Source organism: Lissotriton helveticus, chromosome 2_1 (assembly GCF_964261635.1).
Source record: "Lissotriton helveticus chromosome 2_1, aLisHel1.1, whole genome shotgun sequence".
Classification (NCBI taxonomy): Eukaryota; Metazoa; Chordata; class Amphibia; order Caudata; family Salamandridae; genus Lissotriton; species Lissotriton helveticus.
In genome coordinates, this window is record NC_136059.1 from 772909462 (window position 1) to 772932689 (window position 23228).

Below are 23228 nucleotides of genomic sequence, written 5' to 3' on the forward strand. Positions count from 1 at the left end.
AATGGCAGCCCTTAAGGTAGTAACCCTTAATGTGAAAGGGTTGAACAATCCAGTCAAGAGGAGGGCGGTCCTGTCTCTGCTAGAAAGCACACAAGAAGATATCTGTCTCTTACAAGAGACCCACTTGCTAGCCCGTGATTGCCATAGGATGCGATCTCACAAATTTCCAACACAATTTTTTTCCTCCAACACCAGCAAGACAGCTGGGGTGGCAATCCTAGTGTCCCGAACATTCAAGGGGGAGGTTTTACAAAAATTTGCAGAACAGAAAGGGAGACTTCTAGTGTACAGGGTTAAGTCAGGAGGTCTGGTGTTCACCATAGGGTCGATATACAGCCCCAACGAGCATCAAGAGCGATTTTTTAACTCGGCCTTAGTGGACATTACAGCCACCTCAGATAGACACATTATCATAGGAGGGGACCTGAACATGGTCTTCGACTCGTCTCTAGACAGGTCGGCGCAGAGGTACCCACAAACGGGAGAGATTTCACAAGGGGGTAAATCCCAATTAGAGGACCTAGATCTCCACGATCTCTGGCGCCGTCTCCATCCCACCGACAGGGACTACTCCTATTACTCACATGCACATAAGACATATGCGAGATTAGACCACCTCTTGGTCACGGGGCCAGTCTGTGACCTAGCTACGGCATCTGAAATGGGGGTTCTCTCCTTATCAGACCATGCGCCCGTTACAGGCACCTTTCGCTTACCGCCGGTGTCCTCATCGCGTGGGGTTTGGCGCCTCAGGGATACACTACTGCATAAAAAAACAGTAGTGAAGCACATTGCAGACTCAGTCCGCGATTATCAGACCCACAATGATAATACCGACACTTCATTGGCGACGCAGTGGGCAGCCTTAAAGGCAGTGCTCAGAGGAGAATTTATAGCAATATCGTCAGCGGAGAATAGAGAACGACAACTCAAACGAGACGAGCTCACACACAAAGTAGGCGAGTTGGAGCAAGTACATCAGTGCACGGGAGCCCCTAGGGTATGGAGGCAACTTAAGGCAGTGAGGAAACTCCTGTCGGCCTTGGATACAGACAGAGCGGCGTATGCGGCGTTGCGTCTTAAACATGCGTATTACACGGGGGGGACAGATGCGGCCGGCTGCTTGCGAACAAACTCCGAGTGGCGCATCAACGGCAATTATTGAAGGAGCTTTTGGTCTCCGACGGCGAGACAGTTACGGAGGACGACCAGATAGCGGAGACTTTCCGTCAATACTATGCAGAACTATACGCCAGTGAATCCCCGTCGCCACATACGGAGGCTGGCTATCTGGACTCGGTCGCCCTCCCTTCCTTAGCTCCGGAGAAAGCAGAGTACCTGGAAAGGGACATTCGGGTTGAAGAGGTGATTACAGCCATCTCTAAACTCAAGCATGGGAAGGCTCCGGGCCCGGACAGCTATACATCACTCTTCTATAAAACATTCTGCTCCGTGCTAGCCCCTATCCTTACCCGGCTCTTCAACTCATTCTCCGCTCCTGGAGCTATCCCACCTGATCTACTCCAGGCAACTGTGTCGGTCATCCCCAAACCAGGGAAGGACCGGGCTCATTGCAGCTCGTACAGACCGATCTCTCTCCTGAACATTGATCTCAAGCTGTACACTGGGATCCTTGCGGCTCGGCTCGCACTTCATCTGCCGGGACTGGTTGACCCGGACCAAGCAGCATTTGTCCCAGGGAGGCAGACGGTGGACAACACCAAGAGAGTGGTTCACATCCTAGAGAAAGCCTCCCGGATTCCCGGGGAGAGAATACTGTTAGCCGTAGACGCGGAGAAAGCGTTCGACCGGGTACATTGGCCTTATCTAGAGCAGGTCCTGGCAAAGGTGGGAATTGGGGAGAAGTTCCGCACCCTAGTGTTCAATTGCTACAGATTCCCATCGGCGGTAGTGCGGGTGAATGGCTGCAGCTCCCGGAGGTTTTCAATAGAGAGGGGCACCAGGCAGGGGTGCCCATTATCCCCGCTACTTTTTGCTCAATATATGGAGCCTCTTGCTCAAAGGATACGTCAGAACCCGAACGCGACAGGAGTGAGGATGGGGAGATATACCCACACTATTAGCCTCTATGCAGATGACGTTATACTGACACTAGCTGACCCGAGGAGGGCGCTCCCAGCGTGTATTGCAGAGCTGGAGGCTTTCTCATCGGTCGCGGGATTCAAAATGAATATGGGGAGGTCCGCAGCCCTTGATGTCTCGTTGAACGCTGCCACGAGAACTGATCTCCAGAACCTCTTCCCCATGCACTGGTCTTCAGATCTTGTACCTTATTTGGGCATCCTTTTGACGCCCACCCCGCCCGCTATGGTAACCGCCAACTATACAGCTTTGGGAATAAAATCAAGGAGGAACTGGGGCGCTGGAACAAAGGCACACTGTCCTGGCTAGGCAGGATAGCAGCGGTTAAGATGACGATCTTACCACAGGTTCTATATTTGTTCCGGGCCCTGCCGCTCCTACCTCCCAAGGGGTGGATTCAGCAGACGCAGGCGGACCTTGCACGCTTCATCTGGCAGGGCCGCAAACCTAGGCTGAAGAGGGCTCTCTCCATGCTAGCCCCTGAGGCAGGGGGTCTGGGTATACCGGATTTGCGCAAGTATTTTCAAGAGGCACAACTGCGATATCTCGTGAAGTGGAGCAGATGGGAGTCAGATAAACACTGGCTCTTCCAAGACCAGGCAGTAGCGGGCCGGCCTCTACAGGAGGTGCCCTTCCTACGCAGGACACACCGCCCCCCCAATCTGTACGCGTCTTTCATCACGCGAGTCCCGCTGCAGGTGTGGGATGCCACTAGTGTTGTTCATGATCTCACCACGTTCCCCTCACCGTTTACACCATTGGTCGAGAACCCGGATTTCACCCCCGGGATGGAACAGAATGCCTTTAAGCGCTGGCGGACTGCGGGGTGCAGGGCGCTGTTCCATATGTACGCTCCAGAAGGCATCATTCCATTTCAGGATTTCAAGCGCGACTATCAACTACCTGAAACGGAGAGAATGCGTTATTTACAGGTGCGCCACTGGGCGCTGCAACCGCAGGTGCGTGAATCAGCGGACAGAAGGCTTTTACCTTATGAGAAGTGGCTTGTGACACGCACTTCGGATGCGAAACTGATCTCGGATTTCTACAAATTTTTGCAGCCTCCTTCCTCTCATCTTTATAACCCGGGTAGGGAGCGTTGGGAACGGTAACTGGGGAGGACATTGAGTCACGCAGAGTGGGACCAGATTTCATATCGGGCGCGACATTCCGCATACCACACAGGACTTACCGAAACATTTACTAAGGTGACTACCTACTGGTACTACACCCCAGAAAGATTGCACGAAATGAATCGTAGTATCGAGGATACATGCTGGCGGGCTTGTGGGCAGGTAGGCACACTTACACATGTGTTGTGGGATTGCCCTTTGCTACGCCCCTACTGGAAAGAGATCTTAGACGAGATTGACACACACTTTGACATTGAACTACCACGCTTCCCTGCGTATGTATTGCTGGGCTTGCCCAACCGGTTGATGTACCCCCTAAAGTCCCGAAGAGGCAGGCAGATTGCAATAGCGCTGGGCTCGGCTGTTCAAAACATTCTCATACACTGGCGCACCACCACACTCCCCTCTATCACGGGCTGGCTGCATAGATTATGGCATGTCCTGGGCATGGAGAAGTTGTCACTCACAGTGGCGGGAGAGGTGGAGCAGTTTAACGACCTGTGGCAACCGTTTCATTCACTGCTGGTTACGGAATTTAAAGAACTCGCATGTCTACGGTTTCTTCGACTTTTGAGATTAACGTCACCTGCAGATTCAGCTGATTTGATGAGGCTTAGAATGGGATTAGCCGGAAGGGGAAGGCAGCGAAGGAGGGGTAAGGCGGGGGGGGGGGCGAACTAGGCACTGGACGGGGGAGGGAAGGGAGGAGACAGAAGAGGTAGGAGGGGTGAGGGGAGTTTGAAAAGGGCGTTGTTTATTTGTGTATTATTGTCGCTGTATGCGCATCGAACGACGAAACCGGATGGGCACTTAGTTTGCAGAGACTTTACGCACCAAATGCGCTCCTGCATGGCTGTATCATAACACGAATCCTTTGCGACAACTGTTTCTTGTTTTTGTAAATGTCTCAATAAAATGCTTTAAACCTAAAAATCACCAGTATGGCAGACCTTTGGCAGCGGAACTTACCTCTTGCTCCAATTCAGCTTATTATAAAGGAGGCAAAAAAGCACTTGCTCTTAGAAGATAAAGCAATGCTCAGCAAGCGAGCCCACACATGGATGGTATTGCACTGTTACACAAAATAGGAGCCAGCTGCTTATCTGGGTCTCCCCTTTTCCCCATACTTAAAAACGAAGGGCCGGATGTAGGTGGGAGATTTTGGCCATTTACCGTCCGGTAACGGCCGAATTTGTACGTTACCGACCGGTAAATGGCCATGGAGATGTAGGGGGATAAAAAACATGCATTTTCGGTAATTTTACAGAATCGGTAAAATTACCGATTCTGTATATTTTACCGAATCGGTAAATATACCGGTCGGTAAAATTACCGAAAATGCATTTTTGGTATGTAGGTGCCAAGTTTTACATTGACACAGGGCTTTGAAAATCGGTATTTTACCATGCAATACAATTGCATGGTAAAATACCGATTCAGGTGTACATGCACATCTGTGCATGTACACCTGTGCCATGTGGCACACATACATGCCCTTAGAGCATGTATGTGTGCCACATGGCACACAAGCCTGAAACAGGGGTGCCAGAGGGTGTCAAAGTGACACCCCCTGCACCCTTGCAAAATTCGGTATTTACCGATTCGGTAAATACCGAATCGGTATTTGATATTGAATCCTATGGGCTTCAAGGCCCATAGGATTCAATATCAAATACCGATTCGGTATTTACCGAATCGGTAAATACCGAATTTTAGCGATTCGGTAAAATTTACCGAATTGGTACCTACATTAGAAATACCTACTCTTAATTACCGAATCGGTAAAATTCGGTAATTAAGAGTCAGTATTTCTGATTTTGCTACATCTGGCCCTAAGTTATTACCACTACGAATGGGGCAGTTGCCCTCCACTGCAGACCTGCCCCGCTGGAAGTACCAGGACTCAAAATCATTTACTCTTTGTGGGTCAACCACACAGGGCTTTATTCATTTAATATGTATCTGCCTAGCCTTACTTAGGTCTGCAGCGCCGTAAACTGCTGAAGAGACAGTTCAACGAAAGAAGCAGTCGCTCCTGTAGAATTGCTATATTAAAATGCCTAGATCCGAACGACCCGCAGCTTAGTTGCCAATTGATAACATTTTTAATCAGCTGCGAGAAAGACCTAAAACATTGACACAGGTCATGCACAGCGTTGCTCTAGAGGCCAGTGTCTGTCTTTTAACACCAACTGCAATGTATAAATCAATTATTTTTTACGTACTGTATAAACTAGGTGGTGCATCTGCCACTCTTTTCTACCGGACACCTCCAAACTGAATACTTTAAAATAAAAAAGGGATTCAAACATGGATTTTAACATATTTCTTTCTGCATGAATTTTTACGGTATAATGTATTTTGTCTATTGGAACATTGTTTTGGTTTTAATTAACTGATCAATAACATTTTTGGAACTTGAATTTGAATGTGTTCCTGAAATTACAGGATATTTCCAGTTTTTGGAGTGCATTAACTGCTCTCAAAAGAGTTACCTACACGCCTCACATTAACATTAAATCGAGCTACATTGTACACCATCGCCCCATTGTGTGTGTTTTTTTTCTCCTTCACATGGAAGGGATCTTCACGAACATTGCAAGCATAACTTTTGCAATAGCTAACTGTGATTATAGGAATGTATGACAGTAGTAAATTCTTCGTACTTCTAATGATGCAACTGTCATTAGGGTTGATTTTAGTGACATCTAACATTTACTTTTATAAGAATGATAGCCGCAAAATGGTGGATGAATGTTGTCCACCGGAAAGAATACCAACTCCAACTTCCTCCTTTGCTGTTTCTTATTTTCAGTACTGTCTAAGGAATACGCAAGGTTTCCTGCCAGAGTGGTGTCTTGACAGCTTACCTGCTCTGCATGCAGGTAGTTATTTCTGTTTTGCATTCTGTGGAGTTGACTTTCCCAGGCTCCACTCTTCGGTGGGAAACGGCGGGCTTTAGTCTGATTGAGCAGACCATTTGTATCTGGAGGATGCACGGATTTGGATCAATGGTGCCTGATCCTGTTCATAGGGGCTATAGGGCAGACATAGTAGTTGAGGAGATTTGCCACTCGTGTACCTGGTCTTTTCCTACTGTTGCACTGCAAACTGGGCCAAGTACAACCCTTTCAGCTCTTGAATCTCATGATAGCTTGATGAATAATCACAGGCTTCTCACGGAGGTAGTGTAGGGTGCCTGATCACAGCATGCCACAGTCAACCAATAAGCACAATGATGTTTCTGTCCTACACAGTGCTTATCATTTAAGGACAATAAAGTACTTTCAATCACAGCAAAGTAAATACTACATAATCCAGCTGTTAATACAGTACATGCCAGTGCCCCTGAGCATGCTCCACCCTTGTGACCCTGATCTCTTTTGCTAAATTCTCCTGGATAACCCTTCTCTGGGTGGGCCCCTTCTTTTAGTAATCGGGTAAAAGCATGAATTGGGCTCAGAAGCAGTCCTTAATTTCACCACAGTTAGATGTGTACTCAGTTTATGTTTTTTCTCAAGGCTTAACCCCCCTTGGTGTAGTAGGTAGATAATTGTCTGTTTTTCGCTCCTTTCGAGGAATTCTGGTGGCTGCAGTGAATGAGGATATCCCAACGTTACCTGGTAGACCAGTTGGCTTAGTCCTGTGTTAGCAGCAGCTCTGCTGTAAGTGTGGTTCCAACCACAGGAATTTCCTTGGATAAAGGTGATGTAGTGGACCCTGTTTAGGCTGATGCAAGAATCCCAACAGGTGCAGTCTCACTCGGGTCAATGGCAGTAGTAGTACTGATCAGACCAAATGTTGATCACAGCAGATGCAGCCCTGACCAGGCTAAACGTGCTTGTCTTTCTCAGTCTGCTCTCCAGACACATCCTTTAGAGTGATTATTCTCCCAGCAGGCAGCACTGGTGCTGTCTCAAAACTGGAGCACTCACAATGAAATGCGAGGTTTCTGCACCTAATTGTCATCACCCCAATTGAAGGCCTAATCGGGGACACAAAAAGGCAGACCTGACCTAGAAACTTGTCACTTGTCTGGATCTCATCCAACCAGGAACAGAAATTTAGACAGTGCACTTCCATTACCTGAGAGAACAGTCCTCATCCCCTATCTTGCGCTGCGCTAGTGTAGGGGCATTTAAAATAGATCCTGCTGGCTTCAGTACTCAGAAACACACTACTACATGGTGTATTGCAACCACTGCTTTATGCTCTGCACCAGGACAATAGTCCTTTTTTCATAACGAGGGCAAGCTTAGTACCCCTCCAGATCATATATATAGGAGAGGTCCAGGATTTCACATTGTCAAGGACAGACTAACGCCTCTGCACACAAATCTAGATTTGTGTGACACCTGGGCTACAAAAAAAGTCAGAATAACAGATATACTTGCAGTTGGCACCCTAGTCAGTAGAACCCACCCATACACCATGCAGGGGAAATTGCATTCTGAACACATACACAACTTGTTTTAGGTTCAAACGAAAGAGTATTAGACATAATGCATGAGCACAGCTGTTTCACCAGTCAAAGGTAGAGTTCTGCTCCTTATAAAATTATCTATTTCAGAAGAAGACCAGATCAGCTAAAGTGTGTGGAACGTCACATGTGTTGGACCTAACCAGTTAGTACTGGTTAAGGTCAATAAACTTGAAACTTCAGACCTTGAAAGGAAATCAAGCCAGAGATTAAAGTCGCCTAACCAAAAAGGTTTTAAAACCTGAAGAACAAATGGCGAAAGGAATTTGACCCAGGCAATTCTAAAATGGCTAATTGGGGCAAGAGGCCAGCACATCACACAACATTTGACTGAGAGGGTAGTTTTTAAAGCAGTTGTAATTATGATATGTAAGTATTGTAGTATGTCAGCAGGAGAAGCACTAATACCAATTCAGTTGTGCTGCTTTAGCCACATTGTTTGAATGTGCGGATTTTCCGCAATAAATACTTTGCTGCTTTCAAAAATACTCTTAAGATTTGTTGATTCTCTAGTACTGGATCTTTCATAGATTCCCATTCTTGAGTCCTTCCCCGTTGTCATAGTTGGAGTTCCACAGTACCATAGTTAAACATTTTAATATAGTAACATAGGCCAAAATGGTACTACAAAGTCTCTTTATTAGACTGCCTATGTCCTTATTTCAGGACCAAACTTAAACTATAACTATTCATGAGAAAGCACCCTCTAATAAACTCCCAACAAAGTCTGAATCCATAGATTTTCTCCTGCACGTCGTGTGAAGGTGTTCTCTCTTAGACCTGATCAGTTATATACTAAGTACTATTTTAAAATAAATTGTATTATTTTAATAGCAAAAGCACCATACATTGAAATGTCTCTCTAACCCTATGGCCGTAGTGGAGTATTCTTCTGTCAGATTCTTATTTCAAGGAACTCTTTGCCTTTACCCTCATCATAAGGTAGGAGGGACAGCTGCTTTTTGACATCTAAAGAAATAACTTCCTATAATGCGTTGAAATGGGCAACAATATAGCAAGGTACTTCAGATGCCCCTATTGCCCTCAAAAAAGGCTCTCCTTGAGTCTCAGAAGGACAGTTCTAAGGAGAAACACACTTTGGTATCTAAAGAAATAACTTGCTATGGCGCTTTGAAATAGCTATCAAAGGGGCAAGGTACTCCAGGCGCTCTCAGACCTCTTAGAAAGACTCATCTCGAGTCTCAGAAGGACAGTTCAAAAGAAACGCAAAGGCCTCTCAGAAGCTTTGCTGTCAAGGGCTATAACTCCTATGTTTTCACCTGGAGTTCGATCTTCCTAAGTCACCATACATTGACGAGGATTTCCTCAACGCACTGTCAACTACTGTCCTTATTACACATGAGCATGCTATCAAGGACAGGGTTTAAACATTTAAAAGTAAGCATTTACTTGCCAAAGACCATCATCTTGTTGGAGTACCTCTGCATCGTTGCTGATGCTCGTCGTCAAGACCATATTCTACGGCGATAAAAACATGGTTGCAGCAGTTGGCTGCATTGTCGATCGGTGCATCTGGACTTGTCCTCCTTGACGACGGCATGTCAATGGCGGTCTGATGACTGCTCCTCGTGGCATTCCGACAGCGGTTGTCATCAACGCTGATCGTTGACTGCCTCGTCCATACCATAGCATATACAGTGGTAGGAATGGTTCATTCTCACAAGGTGAAGACATCCACACCTTATTGAATGTATTAATAACCAATATATACCTGTCCCCATAGGTTCTAAGTGGTTTAGAGACATGTCTATGACATTCATACTATACATTTTAAGGAACATTCTCCACTGCAATATGCTGGTCCATAATATAGGTTCTGAAGGCTATGGCTATCTACCCAACCCACACCGGGTCCACGCTGGACTCTCCTCCAAACAAGGTCCATGCCTTTCTAACCAGTGTCATTAATTCATTACCTATGAAGTGTTTTATGTGTGGGGATAAGGTGTGACAATACTTTGGAAACTAGCCACAATTGTGGCTACGTTGGTGCGAATAGTTACAAGTTAGAGTGCTTTTTCTACAAGTCACCCTACTCCGCAATATTTACTTACCCAAGTGGTTCAGGGTCACCAGATGATTGCCCGACACTTGACAGCACCAGATGATTGGTATAGTCACCTGGGCAATGCCCCAACGGTTCTCCTTGATTGGGGCTATTTCAACTTCGGTTCAGCTATTTCTGTTCCCAATTTGGGTCCTACTGACCATCTATTGCCATCGGACATGGGAGCGTTAATTATGCAACACCAGGTGATTCTGGGTTAATATCTTTTGGACATTACTGCATTCTGTCGGCTGGCAGTGTCACCAATATGGAAATGACACGTGGACAATGCTTCCCAGACCATACGTGGTTTCAACGGTAACAAGTGCAACTGTATCACTTGACACCTTTCACGTAAAGGATTGTCCTTGTAATAGACGGACAATTCACTTTTCTACTCTATTAAGAGAGCCTGTCTTGTATCCCATCATGTATTTGCAAAGCCCAGTTGCTAGCAACGACAATATAGCTAACCGCCTGAGGAAACAGACCGGAGTAGCAGAAGCATGGCCCAGTGAGCGATGAAATAGAACATATCTCCTTGCCCCAGTCATACCATGTGTGTAAACATTTCTGCTCATCTTATCCACTGAGAAAGAATACCTTTAGCAAATATGTATTATATTAGTCGTATACGTCATTCCCTGCAGTTTCATTACAGATCGATACATCAAGGGAACATCTTCCTCTTCTTTTTTTCGTTCTTCACTTTTGGAAAAAGGAGCCCTCATCATCTTTCACAAGGAACAATAAAGAGTGATCCCTATTCCCAAAGACCCGTGGGTTTCTGCTCCTGCTTAAAAAAGAGAAAAAAGGCCCATCTTGGACCTCACAAATGCTTTCTATCTCACACAAGGTCCATTTCAGTACACCTGTACAGGTCGTTGCTAGGCGCTATGTCTTCACACCCTTTTCCTGCGACGCAGTCTGTGACCGTAACAAAAGGAACTTCAAAACCTATGAATACAAACAGACAGATAGTTCCAGGATGTCCTAAGCATCAACGTTCTAAGGTTCAAACTTCTAGAGCAATGGTTCTCAAATTTCAAGGTTCCCAGAAACCTTCAGGTGTTTGCTCGGTTCTCTAATTCTATACACATGGGGATTTCTCTCTACAGTTCTAGCCGTACATTATGTTTGACTTGTAAACCCTGTACGCATCGTCTCCAATGCAGAAAACAATAACTATTAGAAGCTGGAATTTCCAACATCCATAATCTTTTAAACATAGTCTTTACGGCATAGCTAGACTTGCAGGATGCTCATGTCCACATTATCGCACATTCTCCAGTTGCATGATCTCAGTACCAGCTACCCTCTTGCAGTACGTTATCATATCTTTCCCAGCCATGGACGATGCGCTGCAAAAACTCCAAAGCAGCCGGAAACGTTCGAGGTCACAAACATTTCCCTAAATTTTCTTTGTCCTTAAACCGGGTCTCCCAGTATATGTTTGGCTGTTGGTCACTTTTCCAAGGTACATGCAACATCAATATATAACACAAGGAAAGGATACACCTAATACTGAAGAATATCAAACTTTTCCCCCACCCATGGATCTGGGTTTAATCCATCATTATTTTGCTCACCACACTATTCCAGTTTAGACCCAGCCATATGCTAATCAGCATTCACCCTGCTCCTCATGGCAACAGTCCAGCTTCACCTGCCAGGACAGGTCCTCCCAGACCGAATACAAACACCTGGGCGTCCCCATACCATTTGGGATGAGAAATGCATCAATCAATCAGTCATTTGTAAAGCGCAGCTCTGTCACCGTGGGGGTATCTGGTCTCTGTTTCTCCCTCGAAGAGCCAGGTCTTCAGTCTTTTTTCTGATGTCTACCAGCGAGGAGACTGTACGGAGTTGAAGGGGAAGTTTGTTCCATGTCTTGGCAACAATGTAGAGACATCACTTCTGTATCTCTTTCCAAGAAACTGTTCAATCAGGCACCTCTTCCTAGATGTTTGAAAGCTGTGAAGTTAGCCTACAAGACCCAGAAATATCTCCAGACCCTAACAGGGGTCTAACCTGCGTAATGCTCTCAGTATGGCCAAGAGCCCCTGTAGTAATGGAAACCAGATCAGTCAGAACTATACAGACTATTTTTACTTGGGTACATCACGACAACATCTCTTTCCACTAAACAATAAAGACCAGTTTTATATCAAGGCATACCTTCTTCCAAGGTTGTAAGGAATTAAAATATTCTTCAGATAATTCAGATTTTTTTGGTTTTCTCCTATTGCTCATACCGATGATTCCCACCAACAAGGGAAATGAACCACTGTTGCCACATTTCCAATACTCCTAGGTGGCCAACAACACAAGTTTACGGAGATACTCATGCCCTCAAACTCCAATTACAGGCATATCCCTCTATGCCACTCGTATTACCATGATCCACCGCCAGGTTCTGCACCCAACCACTCCTCGTCTTCTCATTTTACCACATACCTACTGAAGTTTACCAGTTCAGGATCATACACATACCTTGGAACGTCAGATATCCTATACTAGGAAACAGAGGAAATAACAACCAAAATGTCCAAAATAAATAGAACTCATTCTGCTTATACCATCAGCAGTGTACCATAAACCATTCGGAAGCATCACCAAGCTAGACTCTGCTTTGCCTTCCTTCTGTCACAAACTCAGTAGCAACGTGTATTTCACAACAGTTTCTAGACGGGGATATTCACCTATAGCTCTGTTTCTCCCTCTCTCTCTCTCTCTCTCTCTCTCTCTCTGTTCCAGAAGACGTATCCAGCACTCCTTCAGGAGTTCTTGACCTTTCCCACATATCTCTAGTTGAAGGTAACTTTTCTGTAAACCCTCGCTTCAGCTCGCTGAGTCTCCAAATGCAAGCTTTAACAGTGCAAGAGTTTTACTTGTGCTCTGTTTGAGCAACACTTGTTGTTTCTCAGCAAAAAATGTTGATTATCTCATATCGATAAACCTATCATAGTTCATATTTCTGTCCCAGTTCCATTGTCACCAGCTATATATTCGCTCTAAACCCTAGATATCTAACAATGTTCTCATCCTCTTTTAGGTACTTCTGTTTATATTGGAACAAACAATTAGGGCTGTGGGATCTGCTACTGCTGTCGTAGGGGTTCATCTACACAAGGTACTCCAGTAACAAGCTCAACCATTGCTAGATGTTTTTCTGCAATTTTTCAGTTATACCTCCATCACTGCAGGCTTCTGACAGTAATGTGCTATTGCACACTATACAAACCTGGTTTACACCCTGGCTAACCTTGTTTGCACATGGTCCTTTGGATAGGAACTGCTGCACTGAAAATTGAAAGAGTTCATACCAGCTCGCGCAAGTCTAGAGATTCAAATCATCTCGATGTAGTAGTACAAGCTATTAAGCAGGTGGGTTAAGGCATCTGTTCCTTTAAGGCGAGCATCTATTTCTAAGGTATTTATTAAGGAGGTTATTTGTATTTTTTTTCCACATTTATATAATTCTATCATCAGAAGCACACAACTGCTGTTTTTATATATCACAGCTCCAGTTCCCACCCACTGCTGCCGAACTCTTTAAGGCGGGTGCCGTTCAACGTGAGGGTAGGTATCACGGACAATATCACAGGCTCCACTCGGCACTCTCGGGGTGAATGGATACATTTTATTTATGGAAACGCGTTTTGAAAAACATCCTTCATCAGTGCTTCAAATGGTATCACAAGCGCATGACATTGAATTCCTTAAATACTGCAAACACGTGACTCATTGGTGTATTGCAGGTCATAGAAAGCAAAAGGGGAAATGCGATCTCCAATTTCGGCTGTCATATTGGGCGGTCAGTTTTCCCTATGATAGTCAGTTTATATAAAACAGTAATGTTCCACGTTTCATTGTCCTCATTGCCACGCACCTCCCAATGCCGTTCGCGGCTTGTCAGGCGCCATTCACCTCTCGCCTTACCGCAGTTGCAGGATAGATAACACTGGTGGCAGTCCAATTCCCGCTCAACCAAGGGTTTGACTGAAGTGAAGTGCCTTCGCCATGTACCTCTGGAAAAAAGGGTAGGGTACACGTGAAGGTGAACTACCCATGTAGGTGGGCCCTTTCCTTTCTTCCTGTAGTGAAAAGAGAAAAACAAAAAAAAAATTAAATGTGAGAAGAAACTCACACTTTGCATAGAAATGTTTACAGTTTCTCATAGATAACTATCTTAAGGGATTAAAGAAGACATCAGAGAGCACAAAAGATTTAGTGGTTACAAAACACAATAAGATTACATTGTATACAGATGTATTCACAGCTCTTCATCTATGTTGAGCCCCCCAGGGCTCTTCGTCTGAAGGTCAATAATGTATTCTGATTCACATTGTCTCCGTTTCAATGTTCTATCTCCTCCCCTATGTGGTCTGGGGATGTGTTCCAGTATGTAGAAACTGAGTAGATTGCAATTCGAGAAATGATGCTGCTGAAAATAACGTGCCACAGGATACTGCTGGTCTTGAATAGTAATTGCCCGCATATGCTCAAGCACATGCTTTTTAACTGGATGTAAGGTACTGCCAATGTACCTGAGCCTACACGGGCATTAAAGACAATATACTACAAAAGGTGTACCACATGTGAGAAATTGTGTTATCCGTTTCTTTCTGTCATCCAAAATGATAAATTCTTTATGCATATAGCTATTCTTGCAGGCCTTGCTGTTGCCACAAGGTAAAAACCCACACAGACCCTGTTTAGTTATGGTGTTATAGACTGTAATGTCACTGTGTATGAGTTTGTCCCTTAAGCTTATTCCCTTCCTGTATGTGATAATGGGTTTCTCACTTATCAAAGGACCGATATTCGGGTCACTTTTAAGTATCTCCCAGTTTTTAGACCATATGTTCCTGATATTTTTGGAACTCCTGTTGTAGGTCAGGATAATCCTAGTAGTGTTCTCCATACCACTCTCTCTTTCTGAATTATCCGCAGTCATGTTCTGTGTATCTTTATGTTGTACTGCGTCCACTTTCCAGATGGCTCTATTCAGTACCCACTGCAGATAACCCCTGTTTTTAAACCTGTCAATCATGATGTTTTTCTCTTCCATGAATGCTGCAGTGGTACTACAATTTCGTTTTGCCCTCCGCAGCAGCAAATACATATATATATATATATATATATATTCATCTATATTTATATACATATTTAGGTTAACTTTAAGTCTTATCACTTACTTCAATGGTATATTGTTTTTACCTACCATCTTCTAAGGGTACTTAACTTACCTACAACACTGCTTGCTAATCTGATTTAAGCATGTGAATCTATGGAAGATTCAATAGTGGATAAGAGAATGAGTTACTTACCTGTAACTGCAGTTATCTAGTATTGGTATATTTTATAGATTCACATGTGACCCACCCTCCTACCCTAAAAGGCTCCCCCTATAGTTCGGAATAATTTATTCCCACTTGTGCCAGAAAATCTAGAGATTCAGCCTTTGTTGGAAGTGTTCTAGAGAGTCCTTTTTCCTAATTTCTTATAGTTGAAGTTTGGCCTTTTTTAAATAAGTAATAACAAAACATAGGTGATCCTTGAGGAATCATTCAACTGTAACTTATTATTTAAGAGTCGTCACACAAGTGAACAACATTTTTCTCAGAACTCAGAGTTTTCCATCAATAAATAGATATTTTTATATTAGAATCAATCAGTTTAAACACAAAAAACTTTATCAAAAGAACATAGAAACACATTCATTAATCATTATACCCAATTCCTTGGGGAATAGTGGGTTGCCCTATTGATCTTTCAGACTTTTTAAAATGAGGGCATAGATCGGTAGGCTATTTAAGTGACTTTGTAATGCCATATTGGCTTATGTTACTATATTATACTGATTTACTATAGTACCGTGGGACTCCCACTTTGACGACGGAGAATGTTTCAAAAGCATGTAAATCTGTGAAAGATACCAATACTGGATAACCGCAGTTACAGGTAAGTAACTTATTTTCTTCTTTGTACACAGAATATATTGTAATATCTATCCCAAAGGAAAACAGTGAACGTTAAAGCTACTGAAAATATTATTGAATGTGAGAACGAAGCAGGCTGCTGAGAAAATGTGGTTTGCCAAGCAAGACCAAAGAAGACTGAGTAATGTGGCTTTCTAAAGCGGGGTGGTGAGCAGATCCCTGAATCTAATTTAGGGATTTACCAAATGTTTAATATATACTGCTGTTTGCCTATTAAGGACATTCTTTTTCCGTAACTTTGTACTGCACCTTTTTGAATAACAGGCACCTTCTTCCTAGTTTTACTTCTTACAATTAAAATAGAATCGAAATGACACCTGGCGCTTTCAGTAAAAAACTATTATTAGGGATAATGTGACATCATATAGACCTGGGTGGGCTAAAGTAAACCTAAGATTCCTCATTGAGTCTTCTTTTATGAGCTGACTTACCTTCTCTGTCATTGACCAATGGTAAAAATAATGTAAATTGTACATCAGCCCTTAGTAAAGTTATAAAATGGATGCAGATTGCTTGTCCTGCTTGTCATGGAATTACCCTTTTCAGTTTACGGACCACCTTCTCATTTTTACTCAATGTTCTGTTTCTTATTTTAGATGCTGAATGTTTATGACATGCTTCCTTTTGATAATCCAGATGGTGGTGTTTGGAAACAGGGATTTCAAATTACATATGAGGAGAACGAATGGGACAGTGAGCCTCTTCAGGTGTTTGTTGTGCCACACTCACACAATGACCCAGGTAATATCAGCATACATTTACGGCAAACGATTTGTCAGTCACATTTTCCTAGCAGTTGAACTATCATCAGTGTAGCAGGTACAGGGTAACCAGAGCCCATGAGTATGAGGGGCTCACTGCACCCCCCTCAAGTCCGTCTTTTAGTATCCAACCAGATGGCATAGGGGCCATTTGCCTTGCTTGTCTTACTTGCCTTACACAACACTCTATACTCCGTTTGAGGAGAACTCTACTATCACAAACATGCGTTGCTTACAAATGCACACTATAAACATCAAGATAGAAACTTAATTTTTCCTTCATTTTTCTCTTTTTCTGTGCTTTGATGAAAAAGTTACTGTTTATTACAAAGGATTTCCGGACAGTGATACCATTTTGTGCTAGCTGAGCAAATGAGTGGGTTTTCTTCAAGCGAATGCTGAGGTACATCATACTGAAGACACTTGTTCTGCAGTTCCTTTTATTGTTAGTAAAGGTCTACTGTCAATCCAGATAGACAAAAAAAGGTTGGCTTTTAGGAAACAAACGATTAAAGAGCAGCAGCTCTTTTGAGTTGTTGAAAGCACCTCCCTCTTTCATGACGGTTTATTTCACTGTGCGCCTCTAAAGTACTCTAGTTGTAATGTATCCTATAACGTCTAACCAGTCATTTTCTAACACTATCATTTAACTAAGCCTCCTTTAATGGAAAGTCTAGGTTTGAATGACTTTAATACTGAACTGTGTAGCATATAATAAAAAAATGAATGTGGCCATAAAGTTGATAATAACACTAGGAAGCTTTTGCAGAGAATGAGGTTTGCAGGCAGGAAAGATTCTCAACAAATTCGAAGTACTCTCTTTAGGTCGAAGCACTAGTTAGTGTTTAATAAAATGTCTATCGGTAATCACTAAAGAGACTAGGAATCGTGTAATTCCAGTGGTGTTTAGTGATTTCCGATCTTTCAAACTCCACCTCTGATAAAGTTTTCTAAAAATGTGAATAGTACCCTAACACGCTCTGAAATTATGTAGCTTTTTGTTAGGGACTATATCATTATAACCTGCTGCAGAGGGCAATACTGTTTAACTGCCCCTACTCCAGTTTTGAAGTTGAAAAATATTTTGAGTTTTATAATCCAGCAACAAAAATACAATCAAAGAATAATAGCAAAATAAAACATATATAGGATTACCTATATAATATCTTATATAGTCTTGTGATATTTGACAACTTAGCTAATATTAAGAAAAAACATTCAGAGTCTTCCAGATAAAAGATGCAATAAAAAGTGGCTTCTTATTAAAAGGGAATTTATTTCCATTTCTCTTAAATAATATCCACTTTCACCAGGAATGTGGAGATGTTTAGTAAGCAGATTTCCATTTCCTAGTAATTAATTTGATAGCAGAAGAAATTAATAAACTAAACAGTCTAACATCTATATTCAAAAGTGAAAATGTAACAAATGAATATTTACCAATAATAATTCCACATAAAAGTTGATTTTACACCTGACAGACCAAAATTTACAAATAATTGGACACTCAAATAGCATATATTTCAAGTAGCCGGGTTCGGTTTTACAATTCCAGCAATATGGTTTCTCAAACGTTTTACATTGTATAACTTAGCAAGAGTCCAATAACAGTGTTTGGCCCAGTATTGGAACTTTCATAGAACTCCCATGCTTTGTATCATTCCCCATCGTCAGAATGGGAGTCTCGGTAACCAAAAATAACATAGCAGTAGGTACAAAAGAGAAAGGAAAGACCTAGGCCTCATTCCCTTTTGTAGCATATCCGCCTCTTTTTTGTAAAAGAGACCAAACTAATCATCACCCAATCAGAAGAGCCTCACCACTTAGAACCCTCCTGAAGGAACCTCAGAGCCTCAGATTTTCTCAGCCGTTGTGTATTAGTAACCATATCTGCTGGAGGCTGAGCTTTCCTTGGGGAGGCGGGCGGGCGCATGGGAATCTATGAAAGTTACCAATACTGGGGAACCAAAGTTACAGGTAAGTAACTTGTTTTCTTTCCCCAGTATTGGAACTTTCATAGATTCCCATGCTTTGTATAAGAGTAGCAAGCAGTAAGCAATACAGTACATTTTGTGGCATAAACATACATTGCAAAAGCCATCAGTATTCCAAAGATACAAAATGTGCAAACAAGGAAGGAGGGATAGAAAAGGAAAGCTCACCAATCAGTGGAAGAGGTTCCTCAGTACCGCTTGGCCCACAGCCGTGTTCTCTTGCATCAAGGAGTCCAAGCAGTAATGTCTTGTAAAGGTTTGCACGCTGCTCCATGTTGCAGCCCTGCAAATGTCTTTGATGCGCACTCCGCAAAGAGTGCCGATGAAGAAGCCACAAATCTTGTGGAATGTGCTCTAATTATGCTGGTTAGCGGCTTCCCCGCTGTTGCGTGGCAATAGAGAATGGCACTAGAGATCCATCTTGCAATACTTTGTTTTGAAAGAGGCAGGCCCTTGCGAGGACCCCCAAAAGCAATGAAAAGTTGCGAGGATTTACGGAATTCCTTGGTGCGATCCAAATAAAATTTCAAACACCTTTGCACGTCCAGAGAATGCAGTGACCCTTAAACTGGTGTTGAAGGGTGAGGAAAGAAATATTTAAGAATCACCGGCTCTTTTAGATGAAAATCCGAAGGGACTTTAGGTATGAATCTTGGATTAGTCCGTAAGATTACTTACTGTATTCCTCTTGAATTGGAGAAACGGCTCCTGAATTGTGAGAGCTTGTAGCTCTCCAATGCGTCTTGCGGAAGTGAGGGCAAGAAGGAGAGCTAACTTCCATGAAAGGTATTTCATATCCGTGCGATGAATAGGCTCAAAAGGGGTCTTCATGAGTTGTGTGAGAACCAAGTTCAGTTGCCAAGTAGGAGGCTGAGGCCTCACTGGAGGATAAACTCGAAACAATCCCTTGAGAAATTGTTTAATTATCCTTGAAGACCAGAGAGAAGGTCCAGATTATGAACGTCTGTACCTAGAAATTGCCGCTAAATGAACCTTTATTGAAGAATGTGCCAGTCCAGTTTTAGCTAAGGAGAAGAGATAAGGCAGAAGTTGATAGGGTTGAGACGTGAAGGGATCAACACCTTCTACCCTGCACCAAAAGCAAAATCTTTTCCATTTCAAACTGTATGTTTTATTTGTAGAAGGAGCTCTAGCCTGGTAGAGAACCTGTCTAATTTCATTGGAGATGGGAAGATTCATGAATTCTCGCTGCTCAGGAGCCATGCTGTCAGGTGCAATGAAGCTGGATTCGGCTTCTACTGGGTTGCCCACATTTTTGCCAGGATTCACATGGGGGCCTATTACGATGTTGGGCGGATTGCCACCAACAGGCTGTCGGTGGCAGTCCGTCGACAATTGGAGTTAGCGGGCCAACTTCCGCATTACGATGCAGTCGGTCAGACAGCTGCAGCCTGGGAAAAAGGCTGACGTGTTGAATAGGATCGGAGATCCCATCGAGCGTTGGTCGGACAGATAATCTCCAAATGGCGGCCTTTTTGCTAAGGCACCGCTGTCGGGATTGTGATATCATGTCTTTTCATGTCTGACTTTCCGACATGAAAAGGCTGCGAAAAGTGACTTCCGGGGCCCCTAGCAGGGCCTCATGTCCCTCCATCGCCTCCACTATGAGGCCTGGGCAAACAACCATGCATCGCGTGGCAGGCACCACATGGTACCTGCCACACTGTGAATGGCTGTTTTAAACGTGTATTTTTTCTATTGTGGTTTGTGCTGCATCCCGCAGCACAGTCTGCAAGAGAGAAAAGACACTTTCCGACCGCCGTGAAGGCGGTTGCATTGTAATAATGGAAGCAGGACTGCTTACTTCTTGTCGGGCTATTCCGTTTCCGCTATGATGTTGGGACATCGTGTTGGGCCTCTAGTTTTAATAAACTGCTAGAATTTGCATCAATCAATTTTTATGTTTTAGAAGCATTATTACCAGATAAGCTATGCATAGTTAAGTACAACTCGGGAGCCAAACATTGAGGACCAGGAAATAGAATTATAAATCAGAAAAAAGATAGAAACCTATTACTGCTGAAATAGTTTAAATATAAACTATGCCATCATGGATCCATTTTTTTCCAGTGAGAGGTCGGCTTATTCAGCTTAATCATGGGATTATTCCATGAAGTTACCTTGATAGAAGATGCAATACTATTACTAAATGTTTCATCAAACTTAATGTTACATTTTTAGTTACAGAGATTTAAAGAATAAAACTTTGCTTTTTTAAGATCCATAGTAAGAATTGATTGCAAATAAAAACGTTTTATATTTCGTTTGGAGAAAACCCTTAAGAGTGGTAATTGTGGGTAGGGATTAGAAAACCAATTAACACTTTGCATTGTTAGAAAGGGAAAAACAATACTTCTTAAAATCTGGGATACCGAGTCCCTTCTAATTCTGAGATTTGTGAAGCTTTTTTTTTTATATATTATTTCAAATAAATTCAGCAACAAATTTATTAATATTGGTCAAAAAGATGTTTCATAGGTAACATTGATAGCATGAGATGCACTTGTGGAGCTATTACTATTTAATTGCCTCAATTTCCCTCACCATGATAGGTTGAAGGAAGACATTTTAATTAATACCTGTTTTGCAATTTAAATCACCGGATTTTTTATTGAATTTAAAAATAAATTCTAAGATAATTAAGACCCGTGGTATTCCACATAGTGTGTGTGCCATGTAAAATATACGTAGTGTCAATATTTTCAGAGGAATGAAAATAAGTTTTATTGATGTATACATTTTATATTGATACTAATGCATAACCATCAATAACATCTCATTTCACTGGTATGGTATGTATAGGGTAGAAAAACTTCTGCATAAGCAGAACCTTTGAGAACTGTATTAATTGATGGTAATGCTAGTATTGTTCATAGATGTACGAATAAGAGTTATTAGTGGTTTACTGGCTAATATGAAAAGTAAGGGGGATAAAGAACATCAATGACTAGTGCCTCTAAACAGGTGAAAAGGGGAAGAATTAATGTCATTAGCAAAGATAATTGTGGTTAATTGCAGTCAATACAGTGCTTTAACCATAGAAATAAATGTAGCACCAAAAACAAATTTTTGCATAGTTCTAAACGAAAACGTTCAGCTGACCCTATCAAAAGCTTATTTTCAGCATCTAAATCTAATGTGTAATGGGACATTTACATTTCTTTAAGGAGGTGATAGTGTGACATAGTAATCTAGCATTGTGTGTGGATAATCTACCTTTCCAGAAACCAGCCTGTTCAGGATGAATAATATGGTTCAGAATGAGACGTGGTGATATTTGAGGATTAATGTAGGATCTTTATCTGGTTTAAGAAGCACAATAATAGTTATTTCTTTAAAAGATCCCTCCACAGAAGCTTTATTTGCAAATTCCTGAAACATTGATAGTAGGAGAAGAGAAAGTTGGTTCATCAACGTTGAATTAACTTCTGCTGAAATACCATCAGTATGTAGGGGTGTTCTGGCATTTAAAGTTCTAATTACATTACAGACCGCTTTCATATTAAAAGGAGCATAAAGAATACTTCTGGCAGAGTGTGATAAGGATGATAAGTTGCAATTTACTAATAATTTATTTAATGTGGTATCCTAAATATCATGAGGTTTACTGTAAAAGTTTGAGCAAAGTTTCTGACATTGTTTAGCTATTTCCATGGCAGAGACAAGTAAATGCCCATCTGTATTTCTTATAGCATGTATCTTTTTTCTTTTAATTCATATGTAATTAGCAAAAAGTGCTTGTTTTGCAATGTTTGCATTGAATTGGAAATAGACCTTTTGTTTGCAAATAAAAAGACCTGCTCTTTTACTAAGTTGAAGTATTATATTCATATCTTACATTTTATAATTGTGTTTTGACTTGAATGTCGGAAGATGATAGACACATATTTTCAGATTTGAAATGTGCTGGTCTAAACTAATAAGATTTAAGTTGAATGGGGGCGTGGCCAAGCAGCATGGCCGACAGGACGTGAGCTCCTTCGGCTCCCTGCCGGCCGCCACTTTAATCCTGCATCTATGATCCTTCTAGCCCACCTCGACGTGTGATTTAGGGTCCCACGATCCCGGACTGCGCTGGGCTCTCCCCAGGCCCGTTTTGAGGCAGCGGGCGGGCGGATTGCTGGAGTGCTCGGCCCGGCCGGCCTGACGCGGACCTGCTTGAAATTGAGGCCGGGGACTGCGGCCTATCCCCGGGCATTGGCCTGCTCCGGACGCGGGAGGACGACTTGTCATCGGGGCCTCCCGTAGTCACCGGGGCGCCGGAGTGGCGTTGAGGTCTTCTGGAGACAGGGGGCCCGAGTGGATTGTCCCTGCTGCCCGTCGGCTGGCCCGCAGTGGGGGTGGTGGCCGGCCCGCTTGGCGACGGCGCCGCTGAAAATTGAGGCCGCGGATCGGGCCTAGTCGGGCCCGCGACCGGAAGTTTACCGGGGGCCCACTGCCATCGGGGACCGCCCTGGCTGCAGGAGATGGGCACAGAGGAAGGATTGGCGTGCAACCTAGCTCGGGTGGCACTGTGAGGAGCTACCTGGGCCGGAGGCTGCGCCGGGCCGAAGTGACGCATATAGCCTGGTGCGGAGGAGCCCACTGCCACCGGGGCCCTCTGCAGCGACTGGAGTGCCGCAGCACCTGGAGCCTTCTGGTTATCTGGGGCCCGGTCCCCATG

At 43.2% G+C, this 23228-nt stretch overlaps 1 protein-coding gene across 1 annotated transcript in view; it reads left to right on the forward strand.

Annotated features, from left to right (window-relative positions):
• The window catches only part of MAN2A1 (mannosidase alpha class 2A member 1), a 1212885-nt gene that overhangs the window by 160089 nt on the left and 1029568 nt on the right, over positions 1 to 23228 (forward strand). Inside the window, exon 3 of the mRNA XM_078675492.1 lies at positions 16386 to 16530. Coding sequence (XP_078531618.1) covers positions 16386 to 16530 — 145 coding nt within the window. The remainder of the gene's footprint in view (positions 1 to 16385; positions 16531 to 23228) is intronic.